Here is a 21287-nt window from a genome sequence, read left to right on the forward strand (position 1 = left end):
CAGAGACGCGATGGATCTTTGGGGATCATTCAATATTCCCTTTCTTTTGTTGTTCAGTAAAATCATCCCATGTGAAGAGTCAACTCATTCAATTAAAGTTCAATTCCAAACTTATTTATTTATTTATTTCTATTGGAAGGATTTAATAAATTTGCAATTATGTCTACTTACGATAAGGTAAAAGGTTTATGTTTGTCTCCATTTGATATGGTAAATATACCCAATGTAAAAAAACATCTACATTTAAGTGGTATTAATAAATATTAATTTGCATATATTTTTGTTAATTCCCATTAAGTCACACGGAAAGTTTCCACCTCTGAATATTCCCCAAAATGTGCAACCCTACGCTGGATGAAACTACGAAATATCATCAGTCAAACCTTACTTCCAGGAAGTTCAGCCAGTTCCAATGGTAACCTCACTTAAAAAAACAACACATTATCCTAAGCTCACACTAAATCTGACTCAACATCAGGGAACAACTCAAATCCATAGTACCAAGACCACTCCAAGTTACCATTTATACCTAAACTATGTTTAGATGTGTCTCACCGGTGCGGTCGTAGGACTCGTGGCAGGTGTGTGCGATCTCAGCCCCCAGCTGTAGGTAGTGTCCAGCCTTGTCGTCAGGCGAGCCGTCGGCCCCCAGAGCGAACATTCCACCGGCAAAGCACGTCAGGTGACCCATCTTCCTCTCCAGGTGGCCGTTCTTCCACTCTCCGATGAACGTCAGGCCGCCGTTGGACTTACGGATCAGGTGACGCTCGATGGCCTGGAGGGGGGGGGGGGGGGGGGGGGGGGGGGGGGGGGGGGGGGGTCGGGAAAGGGTGTAGGTGGTGGTATGAGAGCAAGGTGCGTGTTTAGGGAGGAGGGTGTGTGGGTGGTGATGGTAGAAGGGGTAGGTGTGTGTATGAAGCAGAGAGAGATAGAGGACAGGTACTTTTTGTTCCTGTTCCCGCCACTGTGCCAGGGACTATGTTGTCTAAGTGTCCTCAGCTCCAGTCCTTGAGAGCAGCAGCAGAATCTGCTGTTCTCCTCTCCCTGACAGCAACTGTACCTGATCAATCAACATCAATAACTGGCCATAAAGTCCAGGCATCTGCTTACTGTTAACTAAATCACACATTGAACAAAAGGCAAACATGGAACTCAGTTGACCCTGCAGTTAACTTCTCTGCGAATAGTGGGACGCTAGCGTCCTACCTCGACAACAGCCAGTGAAATTGCAGGGCGCCAAATTCAAACAGAAACCTCATAATTAAAATTCCTCAAACATACAAGTATTATACACCATTTTAAAGATAAACTTATTTTTAATCCAAACACAGTGTCTGATTTCAAAAAGGCTTTACCGCGAAAGCACACCATGCGATTATGTTAGGACAGAGCCTAGGCACAAAAAATACATTTTCAAGCCAAGGAGAGGACTCACAAAAGTCAGAAATAGCTATTAAATGAATCACTTACCTTTGATGATCTTCATCTGGTGGCACTCCCAGGACTCCCTGTTACACAATAAATGTTTGTTTTGTTCAATAAAGTCCCTCTTTGTCCAAATACCTCCGTTTTGTTCGCACGTTTAGTTCAGTAATCCAAAGGCACAAAGCGCGCTCAAAACATCCAGACAAAAAGTCAAAAAAGTTCCATTAAAGTTCGTAGAAACATGTCAAACGATGTTTCTAATCAATCCTTAGGATCTTTTTATCATAAATATTCAATAATATTTCAACCGGACAATACAGTTTTCATGAGAAAGGAAAGAACGAACGGCGAGCTCACGGCCACACGCGATAAACAACTCATAGCTTTCAGCAGAGCCACTTTACTCGGAGTGGTCTTATTCTCTCCCCTTTCACAATAGAAGCCTGAAACAAGTTCTAAAGACTGTTGACATCTACTGGAAGCCTTAGAAAGTGCAATCTGACCCCACAGACACTGGATAGGCATTCACTTAAAACTTTAGAATTCCCACTTCCTGGTTGGATTTTTCTCAAGTTTTCACCTGCCATATGAGTTCTGTTATACTCACAGACATTATTTTAACAGTTTTGGAAACTTTAGAGTGTTTTCTATTCAAATCTACCAATGCACATCCTATCTTCTGGGCCTGAGTAACAGGCAGTTTACTCTGGGCACACTTTTCATCAAAACTTCCCAATGCTGCCCCCTCTCCCAATGAAGTTAAAGGAGTTGAGGAACAATCCTAACTATCTGGCCTGAAGGATATGGAGCAAGGGAGTTGCTATTTCAGGGAAGGCTAGATGGAGTTGAAACACAGCTGTGTGTTTGCCAATCAAAGCAATCTCTATGGAGACCAGGTTAGGGAAGCCAGTCTCCATGGAGACCAGATAAAGGTGTGGTGCGTACCTCGATAGCGTCGTCGTAGGTCTTACGTGCCTCTGTGTCAGTCTTGTCTGACATGAGCCAGGCCTTCAGCAGGTACTCATAGAAACTGTCCCCCAGACCTCCAACTGATGTATGGTCTACAGGGGGAGGGGCGGAGAGAGAGAAGAACAAGAGAGGAAGGGACGGGAGAAAGATAAGTGTTTGGGGAAAGGGACAAAGCAAGGGAGAGCGAGAGAGAAAGAAGAAAAGATGGAGGTAGTCAGAGGGACAAAAATATAATTATTCATTGGATGATGTTTTCTTCAAAACTCCAACCAGAGTCAACACTATTCTTCAGTAGGGGTTTTAAGTTTGAACCAGAGTCAACACTATTCTTCAGTAGGGGTTTTAAGTTTGAACCAGAGTCAACACTACTCTTCAGTAGGGGTTTTAAGTTTGAACCAGAGTCAACACTATTCTTCAGTAGGGGTTTTAAGTTTGAACCAGAGTCAACACTATTCTTCAGTAGGGGTTTTAAGTTTGAACCAGAGTCAACACTATTCTTCAGTAGGGGTTTTAAGTTACAGCAACAAAACAGCTATGGAGATTACTTCCCCGTTTTACAGTATGATGGCAGAGACTAGATGATTTGGGTTGTTTACTTTCTCCCTGATGTACTACTTAAAGACCCCCGTGTCGTAGTAAAAATTGTTTCATACTTTCTAGCTGGCCTAAAAAAGGGACACATTACAGTGAGCAGGAGAATGTGCCAAATCTCACTCAGCAAGAGGACACAGATGGGTAGGCACACACACCCACGTATATACACACGCGCATATACACACACACCCCACCACATGCATGCATGCACCCACACAGTCTCTCTCTCTTAATCTGTCACAGACTACCCTGAGCCATGATTCTACAGTATTAAACAATGTCGTAGTTTCAGTATTAGAGCCAAGACACTCAAAGAGTACAGTGTTCTCCATGAGGCCAGACTCTGTTAACCTCTTGAAACTAGGGGGCACTATTTTTAATTTGGGAAAAATAACATTCCCAAAGTAAACCGCCTATTTTTCAGGACCAGATGCTAGAATATGTATATAATTGACAGCTTAGGATAGAAAAAAACTCTAAAGTTTCCAAAACTGTAAAAATATTGTCTGTGAGTATAACAGAACTGATATTGCAGGCAGAATCTTGAGAAAGATCCAATCAGGAAGTGACTCTTATTTTGAAACCCCTGTCTTTCTATGCATTGCCCATGGAAAGGGATATCAACCAGATTCCTTTTTCTGTGGCTTCCTTAAGCTTCAATTGTTAGCCATGAGGGACTTAAAAGAAAATTCAACCCAAAAATGATCCATTTGTTTCATTAGTCCATTGTTGACATAGTCCCAAAATGTTTTTCTTGTCAGTATTCAAGTTAAGACATGTAACTTTCAAAACAAATAAAAATCCTCCCCATATGATGGAAAATGCAGCATCACATCATACAGGGACGAATTCTGTATTTTGAAAGATAAATAACTTGAAAGTATATTTTGGTATTTGTTTCAAGTCCCTCCCTGCTGGCTAACAACTGAAGTTAAATAGAGTCAGGCATCAAGGGGAGATCACAGTACTCTGAGTGTCATGGCTCTTCTACTGGCACCTGCTACCATACCCCATTCAAAGGCACTTCAATCTTTTGTCTTGCCCATTTACCCTCTGAATGGCACAATCCACGCATTAATTGTCCCGAGGCATAAAAATGCTTCTTTAACCTGTCTCCTCCTAGTCATCTACACAGATTGGATTTTAACAAGTGGCATCAATAAGGGAGCATAGCTTTCACGTGATCAGTCTGTCATGGAAAGATTCCTAATGTTTTGTATACGCAGTACATACATCTATATACAGTTGAAGTCAGAAGTTTACATACACTTAGGTTGGAGTCATGAAAACTCGTTTTTCAACCACTCCACAAATTTCTTGTTAACCTCTCTGGTACAAGTGGGACGCTAGCTTCCCACCTCGACAAGAGCCAGTGAAATTGCAGAGCACCAAATTCAAATACAGAAATACTCACTATAAAAATGTAGAAAAAATACAAGTATTTTACATAGGTTTAAAGATGAACTTCTTGTGAATCCAACCGCGGTGTATGTAAACTTCAACTGTAAATAGTAAAGTGCAGATACCTTAAAAACTAGTTTAGTACTTTTACACCACTGGCCCAGAGGAGAGCGAGAGAGGAGCTGAAGAGACTCAGACAAAGTAAAATATGTTTTTTGATGCAAATAGCAGTGGGGGATTGGTGTGCTCCTGGCAAAATGAAGAGAACAGGGAATTTGCAATGAATAATTAATTCTCATACAGAGGGTCAGAGATCGAGAGAAAAAGAGAGAAATGCCAAATGCAAGCAACCTTGGAAAGAGGTATAGTATACACTGTAGAGGGCACAGTGTGTTTGTGTGCGTGCAAGTGCATACGTGTAACCCAGGGTTTCACCAAACTAGAACATTTCCTCTTGGTTCAAAGAACCGGGATTACGTCAGTAACCTCCGGTAGCCGCTAGAGGAGGTTGTAATAAACAGAGCGGTTTCTGTTTTTCTTCCTACAAATGTGGCTCTCTCTTTTAAATGGTTTAAGCTCCAAATAATTAGGATCCCGTCACTGAAAGATAAGACTCAGGAACACGTTTGTTTCTCTACCATGCCCATAAACCATTAGAACTGAGTGGACAAGACCATCAATTATGTTATTTTCTACACAGATCATTAAACATTATTGTCTGATGATCTTCTGAGCTTCCCAATACCTTTCTGATGCATTTCAGTCACATTAAATCATATGGTCTAAAGATTGAAACACTGTCAAAAACTCAAATTTAAAAGTAAACATCGGCCGTTGATTACGTTTTTTTTAAAACATGGGTGGTGTCACAAAAACATTTTTTTGGGGTCGCGGCTCTAAACTTCTAGGGACCCCTAGTGTAACCATACATTTGTGGGTGCTTGAACAAGTATATTTGTGAGGGAGATTAGTGGGTTGCGTACGCTAGCGCAGGGGTTTTCAAACTGGGGTCAACAGAGGTATTGCAAGGGATCCAAGTGTTTGAATATAAAGTGGGGCAAAAAAAAAGTATTTAGTCAGCCACCAATTGTGCAAGTTCCTCCCACTTAAAAAGATGAGAGAGGTCTGTAATTTTCATCATAGGTACACTTCAACTATGACAGACTAAATGAGAAAAAACAATCCAGAAAATCACATTGTAGGATTTTTAATGGATTTATTTGCAAATTATGGTGGAAAATAAGTATTTGGTCATCTACAAACAAGCAAGATTTCTGGCTCTCACAGACCTGTAACTTCTTCTTTAAGAGGCTCCTCTGTCCTCCACTTGTTACCTATATTAATGGCACCTGAACTTGTTATCAGTATAAAAGACACCTGTCCACAACCTCAAACAGTCACACTCCAAACTCCACTATGGCCAAGACCAAAGAGCTTTCAAAGGACACCAGAAACAAAATTGTAGACCTGCACCAGGCTGGGAAGACTGAATCTGCAATAGGTAAGCAGCTTGATTTGAAGAAATCAACTGTGGGAGCAATTATTAGGAAATGGAAGACATACAAGACCACTGATAATCTCCCTCGATTTGGGGCTCCACGCAAGATCTCACCCCGTGGGGTCAAAATGATCACAAGAACGGTGAGCAAAAATCCTAGAACCACACGGGGCGACCTAGTGAATGACCTGCAGAGAGCTGGGACCAAAGTAACAAAGCCTACCATCAGTAACACACTACGCCGCCAGGGACTCAAATCCTGCAGTGCCAGACGTGTCCCCCTGCTTAAGCCAGTACATGTCCAGGCCCGTCTAAAGTTTGCTAGAGAGCATTTGGATGATCCAGAAGAAGATTGGGAGAATGTCATATGGTCAGATGAAACCAAAATAAAACTTTTTGGTAAAAACTCAACTCGTCGTGTTTGGAGGACAAAGAATGCCGAGTTACATCCAAAGAACACTATACCTACTGTGAAGCATGGGGGTGGAAACATCATGCTTTGGGGCTGTTTTTCTGCAAAGGGACCAGGACGACTGATCCGTGTAAAGGAAAGAATGAATGGGTCCATGTATCGTGAGATTTTGAGTGAAAACCTCCTTCCATCAGCAAGGGCATTGAAGATGAAACGTGGCTGGGTCTTTCAGCATGACAATGATCCCAAACACACCGCCCGGGCAACGAAGGAGTGGCTTCGTAAGAAGCATTTCAAGGTCCTGGAGTGGCCTAGTCAGTCTCCAGATCTCAACACACATACCAGGCCAACATAGAAAACGAAAACTAGAATGCCCACCCTAATCACACCTGACCTAACCAAATAGATAAATAAAAAGGTTCTCTAAGGTCAGGGCGTGACAGCTGGACTGTTCATTAATCACGGCATAGAAAACCTTTGGAGGGAGTTGAACGTCCGTGTTACCCAGCAACAGCCCCAAAACATCACTGCTCTAGAGGAGATCTGCATGGAGGAATGGGCCAAAATACCAGCAACAGTGTGTGAAAACCTTGTGAAGACTTACAGAAAACATTTGACCTCTGTCATTGCCAACAAAGGGTATAAAACAAAGTATTGAGAAACTTTTGTTATTGACCAAATACTCATTTTCCACCATAATTTGCAAATAAATTCAGAAAAAATCCTACAATGTGATTTTCTGGATTTTTTGTGTACCTATGATGAAAATTACAAGCCTCTCATCTTTTTAAGTGGGAGAACTTGCACAATTGGTGGCTGACTAAATACTTTTGCCCCACTGTACATACATATATGTGTGTATATATACATATATGTGTGTATATATATATATATATATATATATATATATATATATATATACACATATATGTATACACACACACACACACACGTATATATACACACAAGGGAGGAGGATGACTTCCCTGTAACGCAGCGTTGAGATTGCCTGTAATGACAACAAGATCAGTCCGATGACGCTGTGACACATCGCCCCCAGACCATGACAGACACTCCACTTACAAATCGATCCCGCTCCAGAGTACAGACCTCGTTGTAAAGCTCATTCCTTCGACGATAAATTCAAATCCGACCATTACCCCTGGTGAGACATAACCGCGACTCGTCAGTGAAGAGCACTTTTTGCCAGTCCTGTCTGGTCCAGTGACAGTGGGTTTGTGCCCATAGGCGAAATTGTTGCAGGTGATGTCTGGTGAGGACCTGCCTTACAACAGGCCTACAAGCCCTCAGTCCAGCCTCTCTCAGCCTATTGCGGACAGTGTGAGCTCTGATGGAGTGATTGTGCGTTCCTGGTGTAACTCGGGCAGTTGTTGCCATCCTATACCTGCCCTGCAGGTATGATGTTTGGATGTACCGATCCTGTGCAGGTATTGTTACAAGTGGTCTGCCACTGCGAGGACAATCAGCTGTCCGTCCGGTCTCCCTGTAGGGCTGTCTTAGGCATCTCACAGTACGGACCTGGCAATTTATTGCCTTGGCCACATCTGCAGTCCTCATGCCTCCTTGCAACATGCTTAAGGCACGTTCACGCAGATGAGCAGGGACCCTGGGCATCTTTATTTTGGTGTTTTTCCAGAGTCAGTACAAAAGCCTCTTTAGTGTCGTAGGTTTTCAGAACTGTGACCTTAATTGCCTACCGTCTATAAGCTGTTAGTGTCTTAACAACCGTTCCACAGGTGCATGACCAATAATTGTTTATGGTTCATTGAACAAGCATGCGAAACAGTGTTAAAACCCTTTACAATGAAGATCTGTGAAGTTATTTGGATTTTTACTAATTATCTTTGAAAGAAAGGGTCCTGAAAAAGGGGTGTTTGTTTTTGTTGCTGAGTTTATATTGCTATTATTGTACCTAAATGATGGCTCTTAGGCTGTGTGTTTTTTTCTTCTCCAAATGCAGACAAGGACCCAAAACACGCTGCCGCCCGGGTTTGCATTGCAGATGAGGGCATAAACTGGGTCAAGACGCCAGCAGAGTAAGTTAGACCTCTTGGTCGTAAAAATAAAAAAAAAAAATAAAAAAAAAACTACACCACCTTCGGTAGGCCTACAGTATATCTAAAAATATTTTTTTAAATCTCTATACGTAGGTCTCTTAATTTAAACCCGATCAAACTGGTTTGGCATCAACTGAAAACATTCATCAATAACTCTGCCAAGCGAAGACAAACTGGTAAAGCCAATCAAGATGTTTTGGCTAGAGAAATCGACGATACAACAATGCACCAAATACATTGATAATCTCAGCAAGGTTTTACCTGTGGTCGTGGAGCTGGGTGGAAGTACGACTAAAATGTAGCTTAAATAAACATCCCCATTTGAATGTCTTTTTTCTCGTTATTTTATTAACAAAAGCATAAAGATGTTGAAGAAATACTGTACTGCTGTTTTGAGTTAGAAATATAACACTTTAGAGTACTTAAGCATCAAATACATTGCTCGTTGAGGAATTTTCACAACTAGCTAGAACAAGTCTATTGTTCTGCTAACAGGAAAGATTTGCATGATGGGCTACACCTGCTACTGTACATGTGAAAAACAAGTGTTTGAAAACCTGTTTCCAAAATGCCTCCAGTTTTCCATCACTACTGTAAATAAAAACACAGCATCTTGTTTACATCCTTTATTGTAACCAATGTCTACCTTTCCAATTACTTTTAGGGTTCGGGATATACAAATGTGCGCTTCTCATTATTAGTTACATTGTTTTAGTTAGAACGTGTAGACTTTTTTATTTAAATGATTGTCTTACGTAGGATGCTACATTTTTGACCCGTTGCAATAGTAAGTAGGCCTAATAAAAAAAATATATATATATATTTAAATTAACCTTTATTTAAATAGGCAAGTCAGGTAAGAACAAGTTCTTATTTAGAATGACGGCCTACCTCGGCCAAACCCGGATGACGCTGTGCCAATTGTGTGCTGCCCTATGGCACTCCCAATCAGGGCTGGATGTGATACAACCTGTATTCGAACCAGGTACTGTAGTAAAGCCTCTTGCACCGAGATGCAGTGTCTTAGACCGCTGCGCCACTCGGGAGCCATGACCAATATACAGTTGTAATCAGAAGTTTACATACACCTTAGCCAAAAACAATTAAACTCAGTTTTTCACAATTCCTGACATTTAATCCTAGTAAAGATTCCCTGTCTTAGGTCAGTTAGGATCACCACTTTATTGTAAGAATGTGAAATGTCAAAATAATAGTAGAGATTATTTGAGTTATTTCTTTCATCACATTCCCAGTGGGTCAGAAGTTAACACACTCAATCAGTGTTTAGTAGCATTGCCTTTAAATTGTTTAACTTGGGTATTCTTCCACAAGCTTCCCACAAATAAGTTGGTTGAATGTTGGCCCATTCCTCCTGACAGAGCTGTGGTAACGGAGTCAGGTTTGTAGGCCTCCTTGCTTGCACACGCTCTTTCAGTTCTGCCCTCAAATTTTCTATAGGATTGAGGTCAGGGCTTTGTAATGGCCACTCCAATACCTTTACTTTCTTGTCCTTAAGCCAACTTTGGAAGTATGCTTGGGGTCATTGTCCATTTGGAAGACCCATTTGCAACCAAGCTTTAACTTCCTGACTGATGTCTTGAGATGTTGCTTCAATATATCCACCTAATTTTCCTCCCTCATGATGCCATCTATTTTGTGAAGTGCACCAGTCCCTTCTGCAGCAAAGTACCCCCACAACATGATGCCGACACCTCCGTGCCTCACGGTTGGGATGGTATTCTTCGGGTTGCAAGCCTCCCCCTTTTCCCTCAAAACCTAACATTGGTCATTATGACCAAACAGTTCTATTTTTGTTTCATCAGACCAGAGGACATTTTTCCAAAAAAGTACGATCTTTGTCCCCATGTGCAGTTGCAAACTGTAGTCTGGCTTTTGGAGCAGTGGCTTCTTTTTAACTGAGCGGCCTTTCAGGTTGTCAATATAGGACTTGTTTTACTGTGGATATAGATACTTTTGTACCAGTTTCCTCCAGCATCTTCTCAAGCTCCTTTTCGGTTGTTCTGGGATTGATTTGCACTTTTCGCACCAAAGTACGTTAATCTCTAGGAGACAGAACCAGTCTCCTTCCTGAGCGGTATGACGGCTGTGTGGTCCCATGGTGTTTATAATAGCAGATAAACATGGTACCTTCAGGCGTTTTAAAATTGCTCCCAAGGATGAACCAGACTTGTGGAGGTCTACAATTTTTTTCTGAGGTCTAGGCTGATTTCTTTTGATTTTCCCATGTCAAGCAAAGAGGCAATGAATTTGAAGGTAGGCCTTGAAATACATCCACAGGTACACCTCCAATTGACTCAAATGAGGTCAATTAGCCTATCAGATGCTTCTAAAGCTATGACATTTTCTGGAATTTACCAAGCTGTTTAAAGGCACAGTCAACTTAGTGTATGTAAACTTCTGACCCACTGGAATTGTGATAAAGTGAACTATAAGTGAAATCATTTGTGGAGTGGTTGAAAAACTAGTTTTAATGACTCCAACCTAAGTGTATGTAAAAGTCCGACTTCAACTGTGTGTGTGTGTGTATATATACATATATAAACATATCTTAACATTAACCATGTGTTGTTAGATACAAATCATTTTTAAGTAGGCTCGGCTAGCTCCACTATTAGACAATTCTTTAGTAAAGGTTGAATAGTCTATTTTTCAGCTAATATCCCATCCTGCTACGCTTGTGAAAAACTATTAATAATACTTATCCCCATTTCCACATGTTAAAGATCCAATTGATAGTGTTTTTAGTCACAATCGGCCCCAAATCCAACTTCACATGAGAAACAAGATTCTCTTCTCTGATGAAACCAAGATTGAACTCTTTGGCCTGAATGCAAAGCGTCACGTCTGGAGGAAACCTGGCACCATCCCTACGGTGAAGCATGGTGGTGGTGGCATCATGGAGTGGGTTACGTTTTTCAGTGGTAGGGACTGGGGGACTAGTCAGGATTGAGAGAAAGATGAACAGAGCAAAGTACAGAAAGATCCTTGATGAAAACCTGCTCCAGAGCGCTCAGGACCAGGGGACAGAGGTTCACCTTCCATCAGGAAGCTCTAAGACAAAATAGGAGTGGCTTCGGGACAAGTCTCTGAATGTCCTTGAAGGGCCCAGCCAGAGCCCGGACTTGAACCCAAACGAACATCTCTGGAGAGACCTGAAAATAGCTGTGCAGCGACGATCCCCATCCAACCTGACAGAGCATGAGAGGATCTGCAGAGAAGAATTGGAGAAACTCCCCAAATACAGGTGTGCCAAGCTTGTAGTGTCATACCCAAGAAGACTCGAGGCTGTAATCCCTGCCAAAAGGTGCTTTAACAAAGAACTGAGTAAAAGGTCTAAATACTTATGTAAATTTCATATTTGTTATTAAAAAAAGTACCTGTTTTTGCTTTGTCATTATGGGTTAATGTGTAGATTGACAAGGGAGAATTAAAAAAAAAATCTATTTTAGAATAAGGCTGTGAAGTAACAAAATGTGGAAAAAGTCAAAGGGTTGCAATACTTTCCGAATGCACTGTATTAGCAACCCATCCAAGTTGTTGTATCTGTAGATTCTCACTAAGTTTCTAAAATAGATTTTAAATCTCGGTGACATATGGAACCGCTATCAGGTGCGCTGTTTAGAATGGTGTTTTCTGGCAAATTGCATTTTGGCAAATGTTTGAAAATTATGTTGTATTGGCTGCTTCTTTACATGAGTTGCATGTTGTGTTTTAATTCTTAGAACTACCCCTCCCGGATCCGGGAGAATTGTCATCAACTACACTAATTAGCATAACGCAACGGACAAAAAATCTTACTAGAAAATATTCATATTCATGAAATCACAAGTGAAATATTGTGAAACACAGTTTAGCCTTTTGTTAATCAACCTTTAATCTCAGATTTAGAAATTATGCTTTACATCCAAAGCAAGACAAGCATTTGTGTAAGTTTATCGATGGCCTAGCATAGCATTATGTCCAGCTAGCAGCAGGCAGCTTGGTCACGAAAATCAGAAAAGCAATCAAATTAAATTATTTACCTTTGATGAGCTTCGGATGTTTTCACTCACGAGACTCCCAGTTAGATAGCCAATGTTAATTTTGTTTCATAAAGATTATTTTTATAGGCGAAATGTCTCCTTTTGTTCTTCACATTTTGTTGAGAAATCCACTGGAAATTGCGGTCACGACAACGCCGAAAAATATTCCAAATTAGATCCATAATATCGACAGAAAAATGGCAAACGTTTTTTATAATCAATCCTCAAGGTGTTTTTCAAATATCTATTTGATAATATATCAACCGGGACAATTGGCTTCTTAGTAGGAGCGGGAGGAGCAATGGCCGACCTTTGTCTATTACGCACAAATCACTCAGAGCCACCAGCTGACCACTGACGCAATGTTGACGTTCACGCTCATTTTTCAAAATAAAAGCATGAAACTATGTCTTGTGACTGTAGACATATTAGGGAAGCCATAGAAAAAGGAATCTGGTTGATATCCCTTTCAATGCTCAATAGGGAGGAATAGGAACGCAGAGGTTTCAAAATAAGAGTCACTTCCTGATTGGATTGTTCTCAGGCTTTCACCTGCAATATCAGTTCTGTTATACTCACAGACAATATTTTTACAGTTTTGGAAACTTTAGAGTGTTTTCTATCCTAAGCTGTCAATTATATGAATATTCTAGCATCTTGTCCTGAGAAATAGCCTAGCCATTATTTATCCAAAAATGAAAATACTGCTCCATAGTGTCAAGAGGTTCAGATGAATTACCATAATCTAAATGTGATTTCTGTATTTCTGAGCACCATGGTTAGACACCCTAATGGGTTATACATCCAATGCTTATGGGTCCAGTACATTTCTCAAATGGCCGGTAAATTATAATTTTCCCGGTCACGTTTTCCTGTGCCACAATGGAAACCCTGGCGTGTGAGTGTGGGTGGGTGCGTGGTCAGATTGAGCAGTGAGAGGTAGAAACAGTAATTCAACTGCTCTGTCTAAGTCAGGGTAATTAACAATTAGTTAAGATGCCTCCTGCCAACAGCTTCTAATTATACATATTTATTAAAGCTCCAAAAACACCCAGTACTCACACAGTCATTTGCACAGCCTAGCAGCCCACAGTGGTGAGCACAGGCACACACACACACCTGTCAGTATTATTATCTGATGAAGTGAGCGACAACAGATACTTACGTTGGCCCCAGCGGCCGGTACGAGGGTTCAGATAGTTTGGGTAGAGCCCGTTGGGTCGGTCCATTTTGGCCAGCAGCTTCCGTATGTGCATCACCTGACAGGGTTAGAGGAGACATGAATCTCTCTTACCCAGGAGAACACACAGACACTAAGCCTGGAAAGCCACTAGTGAGCTTTATAGATCTCCACCATCGTTTGGGCTTGATGTGTACAGGCGTGGCCAAAAGTTTTGAGAATGACACAAATATTAATTTTCAAAGTCTGCTGCCTCAGTTTGTATGATGGTAATTTGCATATACTCCAGAATGTTATGAAGAGTGATCAGATGAATAGCAATTAATTGCAAAGTCCCTCTTAACTGAATCCCCCAAAAACATTTCCACTGCATTTCTGCCCTGCCACAAAAGGACCAGCTGACATCATGTCAGTGATTCTCTCGTTAACTTCTCATGGTAAAGGGGACGCTTGCGTCCCACTTGGCCAAAAACCAGGGAAAATGCAGTGCGGCAAATTCAAATAAATTGTTATAAAAATCTTACTTTCATTATATCACACATGTAAGATACTCAATTAAAGCTACACTCGTTGTGAATCCAGCCAACATGTCAGATTTTAAAAAGGCTTTTCCCTTAAAAAGGGTAGCATATTTCAACCCTGCAGACGAGCTTCTTTTGTTGGCACTCCAATATGTTCCATAAACATCACAATTGGTCCCTATGTTCGATTCATTCCGTCCATATATATCCAAAATGTAAATGTATTTGTCGCATTTGATCCAGAAAAAAACAGCTTCCAAAATGCGCAAGTCACTACAAAATATTTCAAAAGTTGCCTATAAACTTTTCCAAAATATTTCAATCTACTTTTGTAATAGAACTTTAGATATTTTTTAAATGTTAATAATTGATCAAATTGAAGACGGGTCTATCTGTGTTCAATACAGGAACACAAATCAAGCTACTTTTCAAGTCTTGTGCAACTCTCAACAGTATTACGCAGTCCTAGTTGTCCCTACTTCTTCATTGCACAAATTAATAACCTCAACCAAATTCCAAAGACCAAATTCCAAAGAAAGATCCAGTGGAAGTGGTAGGAACTGAAAACAAGTTCCTAAGAAATATCGTTTGCCAATGAGAACTCAGTGAACAGAGGCCTAAAAGAAAAAAGAATTATGAACGGTTAGTCCTCGGGATTTTGCCTGCTACATAAGTTCTGTTATACTCACAGACATGATTCAAACAGTTTTAGAAACTTCAGTGTTTTCTATCCAAATCTACTAATAATATGCATATCTTATATTCTTGGCATGAGTGGCAGGAAGATGAAATTGTGCACGCTATTTATCCAAAAGTGAAAATTTGGCCCCCTATACCTTAAGAAGTTAACACAGGTGTGAGTGTTGACGAGGACAAGGATGGAGATCATTCTGTCATGCTGATTGAGTTCGAATAACAGACTGGAAGTTTCAAAAGGAGGGTGGTGCTTGGAATCATTGTTCTTCCTCTGTCAATCATGGTTACCTGCAAGGAAACATGTGCAGTCATCATTGCTTTGCACAAAAAGGGCTTCACAGACAAGGATATTGCTGCCAGTAAGATTACACCTAAATCAACCATTTATTGGATCATCAAGAACTTCAAGGAGAACGGTTCAATTGTTGTGAAGAAGGCTTCAGGGTGCCCAAGAAAGTCCAGCAAGCGCCAGGACAGTCTCCTAAAGTTGATTCAGCTGCGGGATTGGGGCACCACCAGTACAGAGCTTGCTCAGGAATGGCAGCAGGCAGCTGTGAGTGCATCTGCACGCACAGTGAGGCGAAGACTTTGAGGATGGCCTGGTATCAAGAAGGGCAGCAAAGAAGCCACTTCTCTCCAGGAAAAACATCAGGGACAGACTGATATTCTGCAAATGGTACAGGGATTGGACTGCTGAGGACTGGGGTAAAGTCATTTTCTCTGATGAATCCCTTTTCCCGATTGTTTGGGGCATCTGGAAAAAAGCTTGTCCAGAGAAGACAAGGTGAGCACTACCATCAGTACTGTGTCATGCCAACAATAAAGCATCCTGAGACCATTCATGTGTGGGGTTGCTTCTCAGCCAAGGGACTGGACTCACTCACAATTTTGCCTAAGAACACAGCCATGAATAAAGAATGGTCCCAACACATCCTCCGAGAGCAACTTCTCCCAACCATCCAGGAACAGTTCGGTCACGAGCAATGCCTTTGCCAGCATGATGGGGCACCTTGCCATAAGGCAAAAGTGATAACTAAGTGGCTCAGGGAACAAAACATTGATATTTTGTGTCCATGGCCAGGAAACTCCCCAGACCTTAATCCCATTGAGAACTTGTGGTCAATCCTCAAGAAGCGGGGGGACAAACAACAAGCCACAAATTCTGGCTAAAACTCCAAGCATTGATTATGCAAGAATGGGCTGCCATCAGTCAGGATGTGGTCCAGAAGTTAATTGACAGCATGCCAGGGGCGGATTGTGGAGGTCTTGAAAAAGAAGGGTCAACACTGCAAATATTGTCTCTTTGCATCAACTTCATGTAATTGTCAATAAAAGCCTTTGACACTTATGAAATGCTTGTAATTATACTTCAGTATTCTATAGTAACATCTGACAAAAATATCTAAAGACACTGAAGCACCAAATTTTGTGGAAATAATTTTGTCACTCTCAAAACTTTTGGTTACGACTGTAGTCGGTAATACACTCGTGTCCCCCGGCGACCGGTTGATTCATCTTTCTTTTATCCCGTCAGGCTGCAAAGGCTTTGATTTCCTCCTGAACTATATTTAATAGCGATAACGGGGTATGCAACACCTAGGACTAGCATTCCTAAGCATTAGCCACTCTAGCATGGTGGTGGAAAGTGGTGTCTTCACTGACATTTTCAACCTCTCCTTGACAGTCTGTAATACCTACATATTTCAAACAGACCACCATAGTCCCTGTGGCCAAGAAGCGAATGTAACCTGCCTAAATGACTACTTGCCCGTAGCACTCACATCTGTAGCCATGAAGTGCTTTGAAAGGCTGGTCATGGCTCACATCAACACCATCATCCTGGATACCCTAAACCCACTCCAATTTGCATACCGATCCAACAGATCCACAGATGACAATCTCAATCCACACTGCCCTTTCCCACCTGGACAAAAGGAACACCTGTGTGAGTATGCTAGTCATTGACAAAAGCTCAGCGTTCAACACCATAGTGCCCACAAAACTCCTCACTAAGCTAAGGACCCTGGGGCTAAACCCCCTCTGCAAATGGACCCTGGACTTCCTGACGGGCCGCCCGTCAGCAAGACAAAGGAGAAGATCGTGGACTATTGGAAAAGGGCCAAACACACCCCCATTCACATCAACAGAGCTGTAGTGGAGCAGGTCGAGAGTTTCAAGTTCATTGGTGTCCACATCACCAACAAACTATCATTGTCCAAACACACTAAGACAGTCACGAGTCACCCCCCCAGGAGACTGAAAATATTTGGCATGGTTACCCCAGATCCTCAAAGTTCTACAGTTGCACCATTGAGAGCATCCTGACAGGTTGCATCACCACCTGGTATGGCAACAGCTCGGCATCCGACCGTAAGGTGCTAGAGGGTAGAGCGTACAGCCCAGTACATCACCGGGGCCAAGCTTCCTACCATCCAGGACTTCTATACTAAGCAGTGTCAAGGAAAGCCCAAAAAATGGTCAAAGGCTCCAGTCACCCAAGTCATAGACTGTTCTCTTTGCTACCACACGGCAAGCGGTACCGGAGCACCAAGTCTAGATCCAAAAGGCTCTTTAACAGCTTCTACCCCCAAGCCATAAGACTACTGAACAATTCATAAAATGGCCACCTGGACTATTTGAATTGACCGCCCCCCTTTGTTTTTACACTGCTGCTACTCGCTGTTTATTATCTATGCATAGTCCATTTACCCCTACCTACATGTACAAATTAACTCGACTAACCGGTACTCCCTGTATGTGGTCCTTCTGTAGCTCAGTTGGTAGAGCATGGCGCTTGTAACGCCAGGGTTGTGGGTTCGATTCCCGGGATCACCCATACGTAGAATGTATGCACACATGACTGTAAGTCGCTTTGGATAAAAGCGTCTGCTAAATGGCATATATTATATTATTATTATTATAATAACCTCATTATTGTTATTTTATTGTGTTACTAAATAAAGTAAAAAATGAAAATATTTTATTTACTCTATTTTCTTCAAACTGCATTGTTGGTCAAGGGCTTGTAAATAAGCATTTCACGCTAAGGGCTACAGCTGTTGTATTCGGCGCATATGGCAAATAAAATTAGATTTCCCCCCTGTTTTTTCCACATTCTCGCCATTAAATCTAGTTGAGGAAATCGAAGCCTTGCAGCCTGAATGGAGAATGTTTAATGTACTAACCGGTCACATGGGGAAAAGAGTGCATTACCTTCTGTACACATCAAGCCCAGATGATAATGGAGATCAAAAAAGCCCACTAGCGGCTGCTCAGGCTACCAGACACCCACACACACCAGTACTAAGGAGGTGTCTCACCTTCTGATAGTATGCAGGGTTCCCGGTGAGGTAAGTGAGGTGGACAAACTCCATGTGGAGGGTTCCAAACTCTGCTAGGATACTACTGCCTGCTGACGCCCAGCCCCAGTTACGACCCACACCACTGAACACAGGGAGAACAGATACACTTTGAATCATTAAATACAGAATCATGCTGAAATGAGATTGTTGCAGTTGGGGACGTAGATCTAGGGTTGCGTTGTGATCCCAGACTGACCTCTTGAGGTTGACCATGGCCCAGGGGATGCCTGTGGGAGTGTTGAAGGCTGGGAGCAGCTTCTCAGCCAACTGAACCGCCTTCACCTTAAACACCTAGAGACAGAGAGGGCGAATGAAAGTTGAGAAAAAGCTTCAGAAAGAGAGGAAACATACTTACGAGACGTAACAATACAACAGACAGCAAGAGTTTACACGGGACAAAGAAACATCACAAAGCATCTGAGCTGGTTTACAGGAAGCTCAGATCTCTTCTCATAGACCACTAGAATAACCGGACACACACGCATGAAGAATGCACAACTACACTACATGACCAACAAAAGTACGTGGACACCTGCTCGACAAACATCTCATTCCAAAATCATGGGCATTAAAATGGAGTTGGTCCCCCCTTTGCAGCTATAACAGCCTCCACTCATCTGGGAAGGCTTTCCACTAGATGTTGGAATATTGTTGCGGGGATATTAGTGGGGTCGGGCGATAGGTCTGGCTCGCAGTCAGCGTTTCAATTAATTCCAAAGGTGTTCAATGGGATTGAGGTCAGGGCTCTCTGCAGGTCAGTCAAGTTCTTCCACAACGATCAAGACGAACGGGAATCATCTAGAATCTCATTGTTTGCTGTACGTTAAGATTTCCCTTCACTGGAACTAACGGGCCTAGGCCAAACCATGAAAAACAGCCCAGACAATTTTGCAGAAATTGTACAAACTGACTTGTTGGAAAGGTTGCATCCTATGATGGTGCTACATTGAAAGTCACAGAGCTCTTCAGTAAGGCCATTCTACTGTGAATGTTTGTCTATGGAGAATGAATGGCTGTGTGCTCAATTTTATATACCTGTCAGAAACATGTGTGGCTCAAATAGCGGGATCCACTCATTTGAAGGGGTGTCCACATACTTTGGTACATGTAGTGTACTTTAGGGGTCAAATAGCTACATGAAATCAAGCTTAATTATCCTTACTATGAATTTCTTAAAACAATTCCATACAGCTTAGAAGAACCCCCCTGGCTTTGACTCTCATTGGTTAACAAGCTCTCCCTCTCGCCATCCCCTTATCATGATTAGCTGTGAGGCCAGGTTGGCAGGCCGGGTCAGTCAGCAGTATTCCCAGATTGCAGATTTGGAACTCTGGCTGGCTGGTCGTAGTGCTGACTCTAATCTGCTGCTCCCACCTATCCTAGAATTGAGGAGCTGATCCTGTTATTACACATATGAGTATATGAGCCCTGGTCTCACTGGAATAGACCCGCAGGACCACTCAGACTGCCAGGGAGCACACACACACAAAAAAAAAAAAAACACTATAACAAACAACGATCTTGGCAAAAAAATGAAATGCAATTTCACGTGCAATACAGATCAAAACACTTGGATAAACTGTTATAATCATTATTTATAATTATTTATAATAAGAAGCAAAAAACTGTAAAGTAGCATTGTTCGTGTTTGCATTTCACCTAACAGAACAGCACGCAAACATAGTGAATCTAACAGCGAGGAGGAGGAACTGCAGTACTTGAGTGCCATGGTGTTGGTGTGTGGGAAGCAGCCGCAAAAGGAGAAAAAAAACTGAGTTAACTATAAAAACGAACATTACACCCGCATGCGATTTGGATCTCTGCACATTTCAATATTTTGATTTCGATGTGAATTAGATTAATTGTGCAGCCCTAACACACATTGAGGCACACATACACACACACACACTCTCAGTCATCTCTCTCTCTGGGGGAGTATGCCACTGTGTACATGAAATGGAGTCCCATAAAATGATCAGAAGGTATACTGTGACATCTGGTGAATGAGCCTGTTTAGGAAGAAGGCCCTCAAAGGCTCCAGGGAGAGACAGGATTAGGTCAACTCACGATTCTACGTCTATGGGGTTTACACCGTTTATTACTTTGCTAATTATTGTTTAACTTAATCCTGTGTCATTCCTTTATTATTTGTCATATACTATATTCTATGGTATCAGGCCTCAGAAACAAGCTTGGAAAACCACGGAACTGTGTTGGGAATTTATCCACAACTGCGTGACTGAATTTACTAATCAAGAAATTGAGCTGCGGTTTTACCTGAGCTCAGGCCATTCTAGCCAATCAAGATTGTATGCCCTCCAACTTCACCAATTAAATTGCATGATTATCTTCTATATGACATAGCTGATTCTCTCACATCCATACTATTCATATGCAATCCCTCCCTCCCTCCCTCCCTCCCTCCCTCCCTCCCTCCCTCCCTCCCTCCCTCCCTCCCTCCCTCCCTCCCTCCCTCCCCCTCCCTCCCTCCCTCCCTTGGTACAATGGCAGCCGGCCAGTGTGACAGAGGGAGCGGTGTTCTGCATTTGATGGGCTCCATGTTTGACAATATGAAAGTGAGTCAAACGCTCCCCAGCGAGACAGACAGCCTCGGATCACAGCACCAAACTGACAGACATAGCAAAGTAGAGCACAGCATACTTGATAAACCAGGGAGAGCACGTAAGATGGAGGGAGGGAGAAAGTAAGGAAAAATATGTATTGTAGAGACAGCTATCTAGCTGCAGTGTGTCAGTGTCCCAGCTCATTATGTTGTTTATTAACAGTGAGAATCGCAGAATGGTGAACTTTAACTAAACGACGGAGAGTTTTGACTGTGTGTGATATTAGATTGCTTCTTGTGTAAATAATTTCTGTCTGGATTTTAATGATTTGTACATTACAAGACCTGATCCCTTCTCCTGTTTTCTCTCTGCAATCAGCTTGCTCTCTGTGTTTCCCGCCCCAGTCTCTCTCGCTCCCCCCATTGTTTCGCTCTGCGGAGAGGTTATTACTCTGTACAGGCTGTTAGCTGTTGTCCTCCTGGTCTAAACAGTAGAGCGCCAAGCAGCTTTCACCGAAACTACATATCCCAGAGGCAATAGCACC

At 42.1% G+C, this 21287-nt stretch overlaps 1 protein-coding gene across 4 annotated transcripts in view; it reads right to left on the minus strand.

Annotated features, from left to right (window-relative positions):
- Positions 1–21287, minus strand: part of LOC124044109 (mannosyl-oligosaccharide 1,2-alpha-mannosidase IB-like) — a 110538-nt gene that overhangs the window by 10179 nt on the left and 79072 nt on the right. For all 4 annotated transcript variants that reach the window (XM_046363564.1, XM_046363567.1, XM_046363566.1 and 1 more), the window contains exons 8-12: positions 18376–18470; positions 18138–18261; positions 13586–13679; positions 2371–2486; positions 556–775 (exon numbers count right to left, since the gene is read on the minus strand). In XM_046363564.1, coding sequence (XP_046219520.1) covers positions 556–775; positions 2371–2486; positions 13586–13679; positions 18138–18261; positions 18376–18470 — 649 coding nt within the window. The remainder of the gene's footprint in view (positions 1–555; positions 776–2370; positions 2487–13585; positions 13680–18137; positions 18262–18375; positions 18471–21287) is intronic.

Source organism: Oncorhynchus gorbuscha, linkage group LG09 (genome assembly GCF_021184085.1).
Source record: "Oncorhynchus gorbuscha isolate QuinsamMale2020 ecotype Even-year linkage group LG09, OgorEven_v1.0, whole genome shotgun sequence".
NCBI lineage: Eukaryota > Metazoa > Chordata > Actinopteri > Salmoniformes > Salmonidae > Oncorhynchus > Oncorhynchus gorbuscha.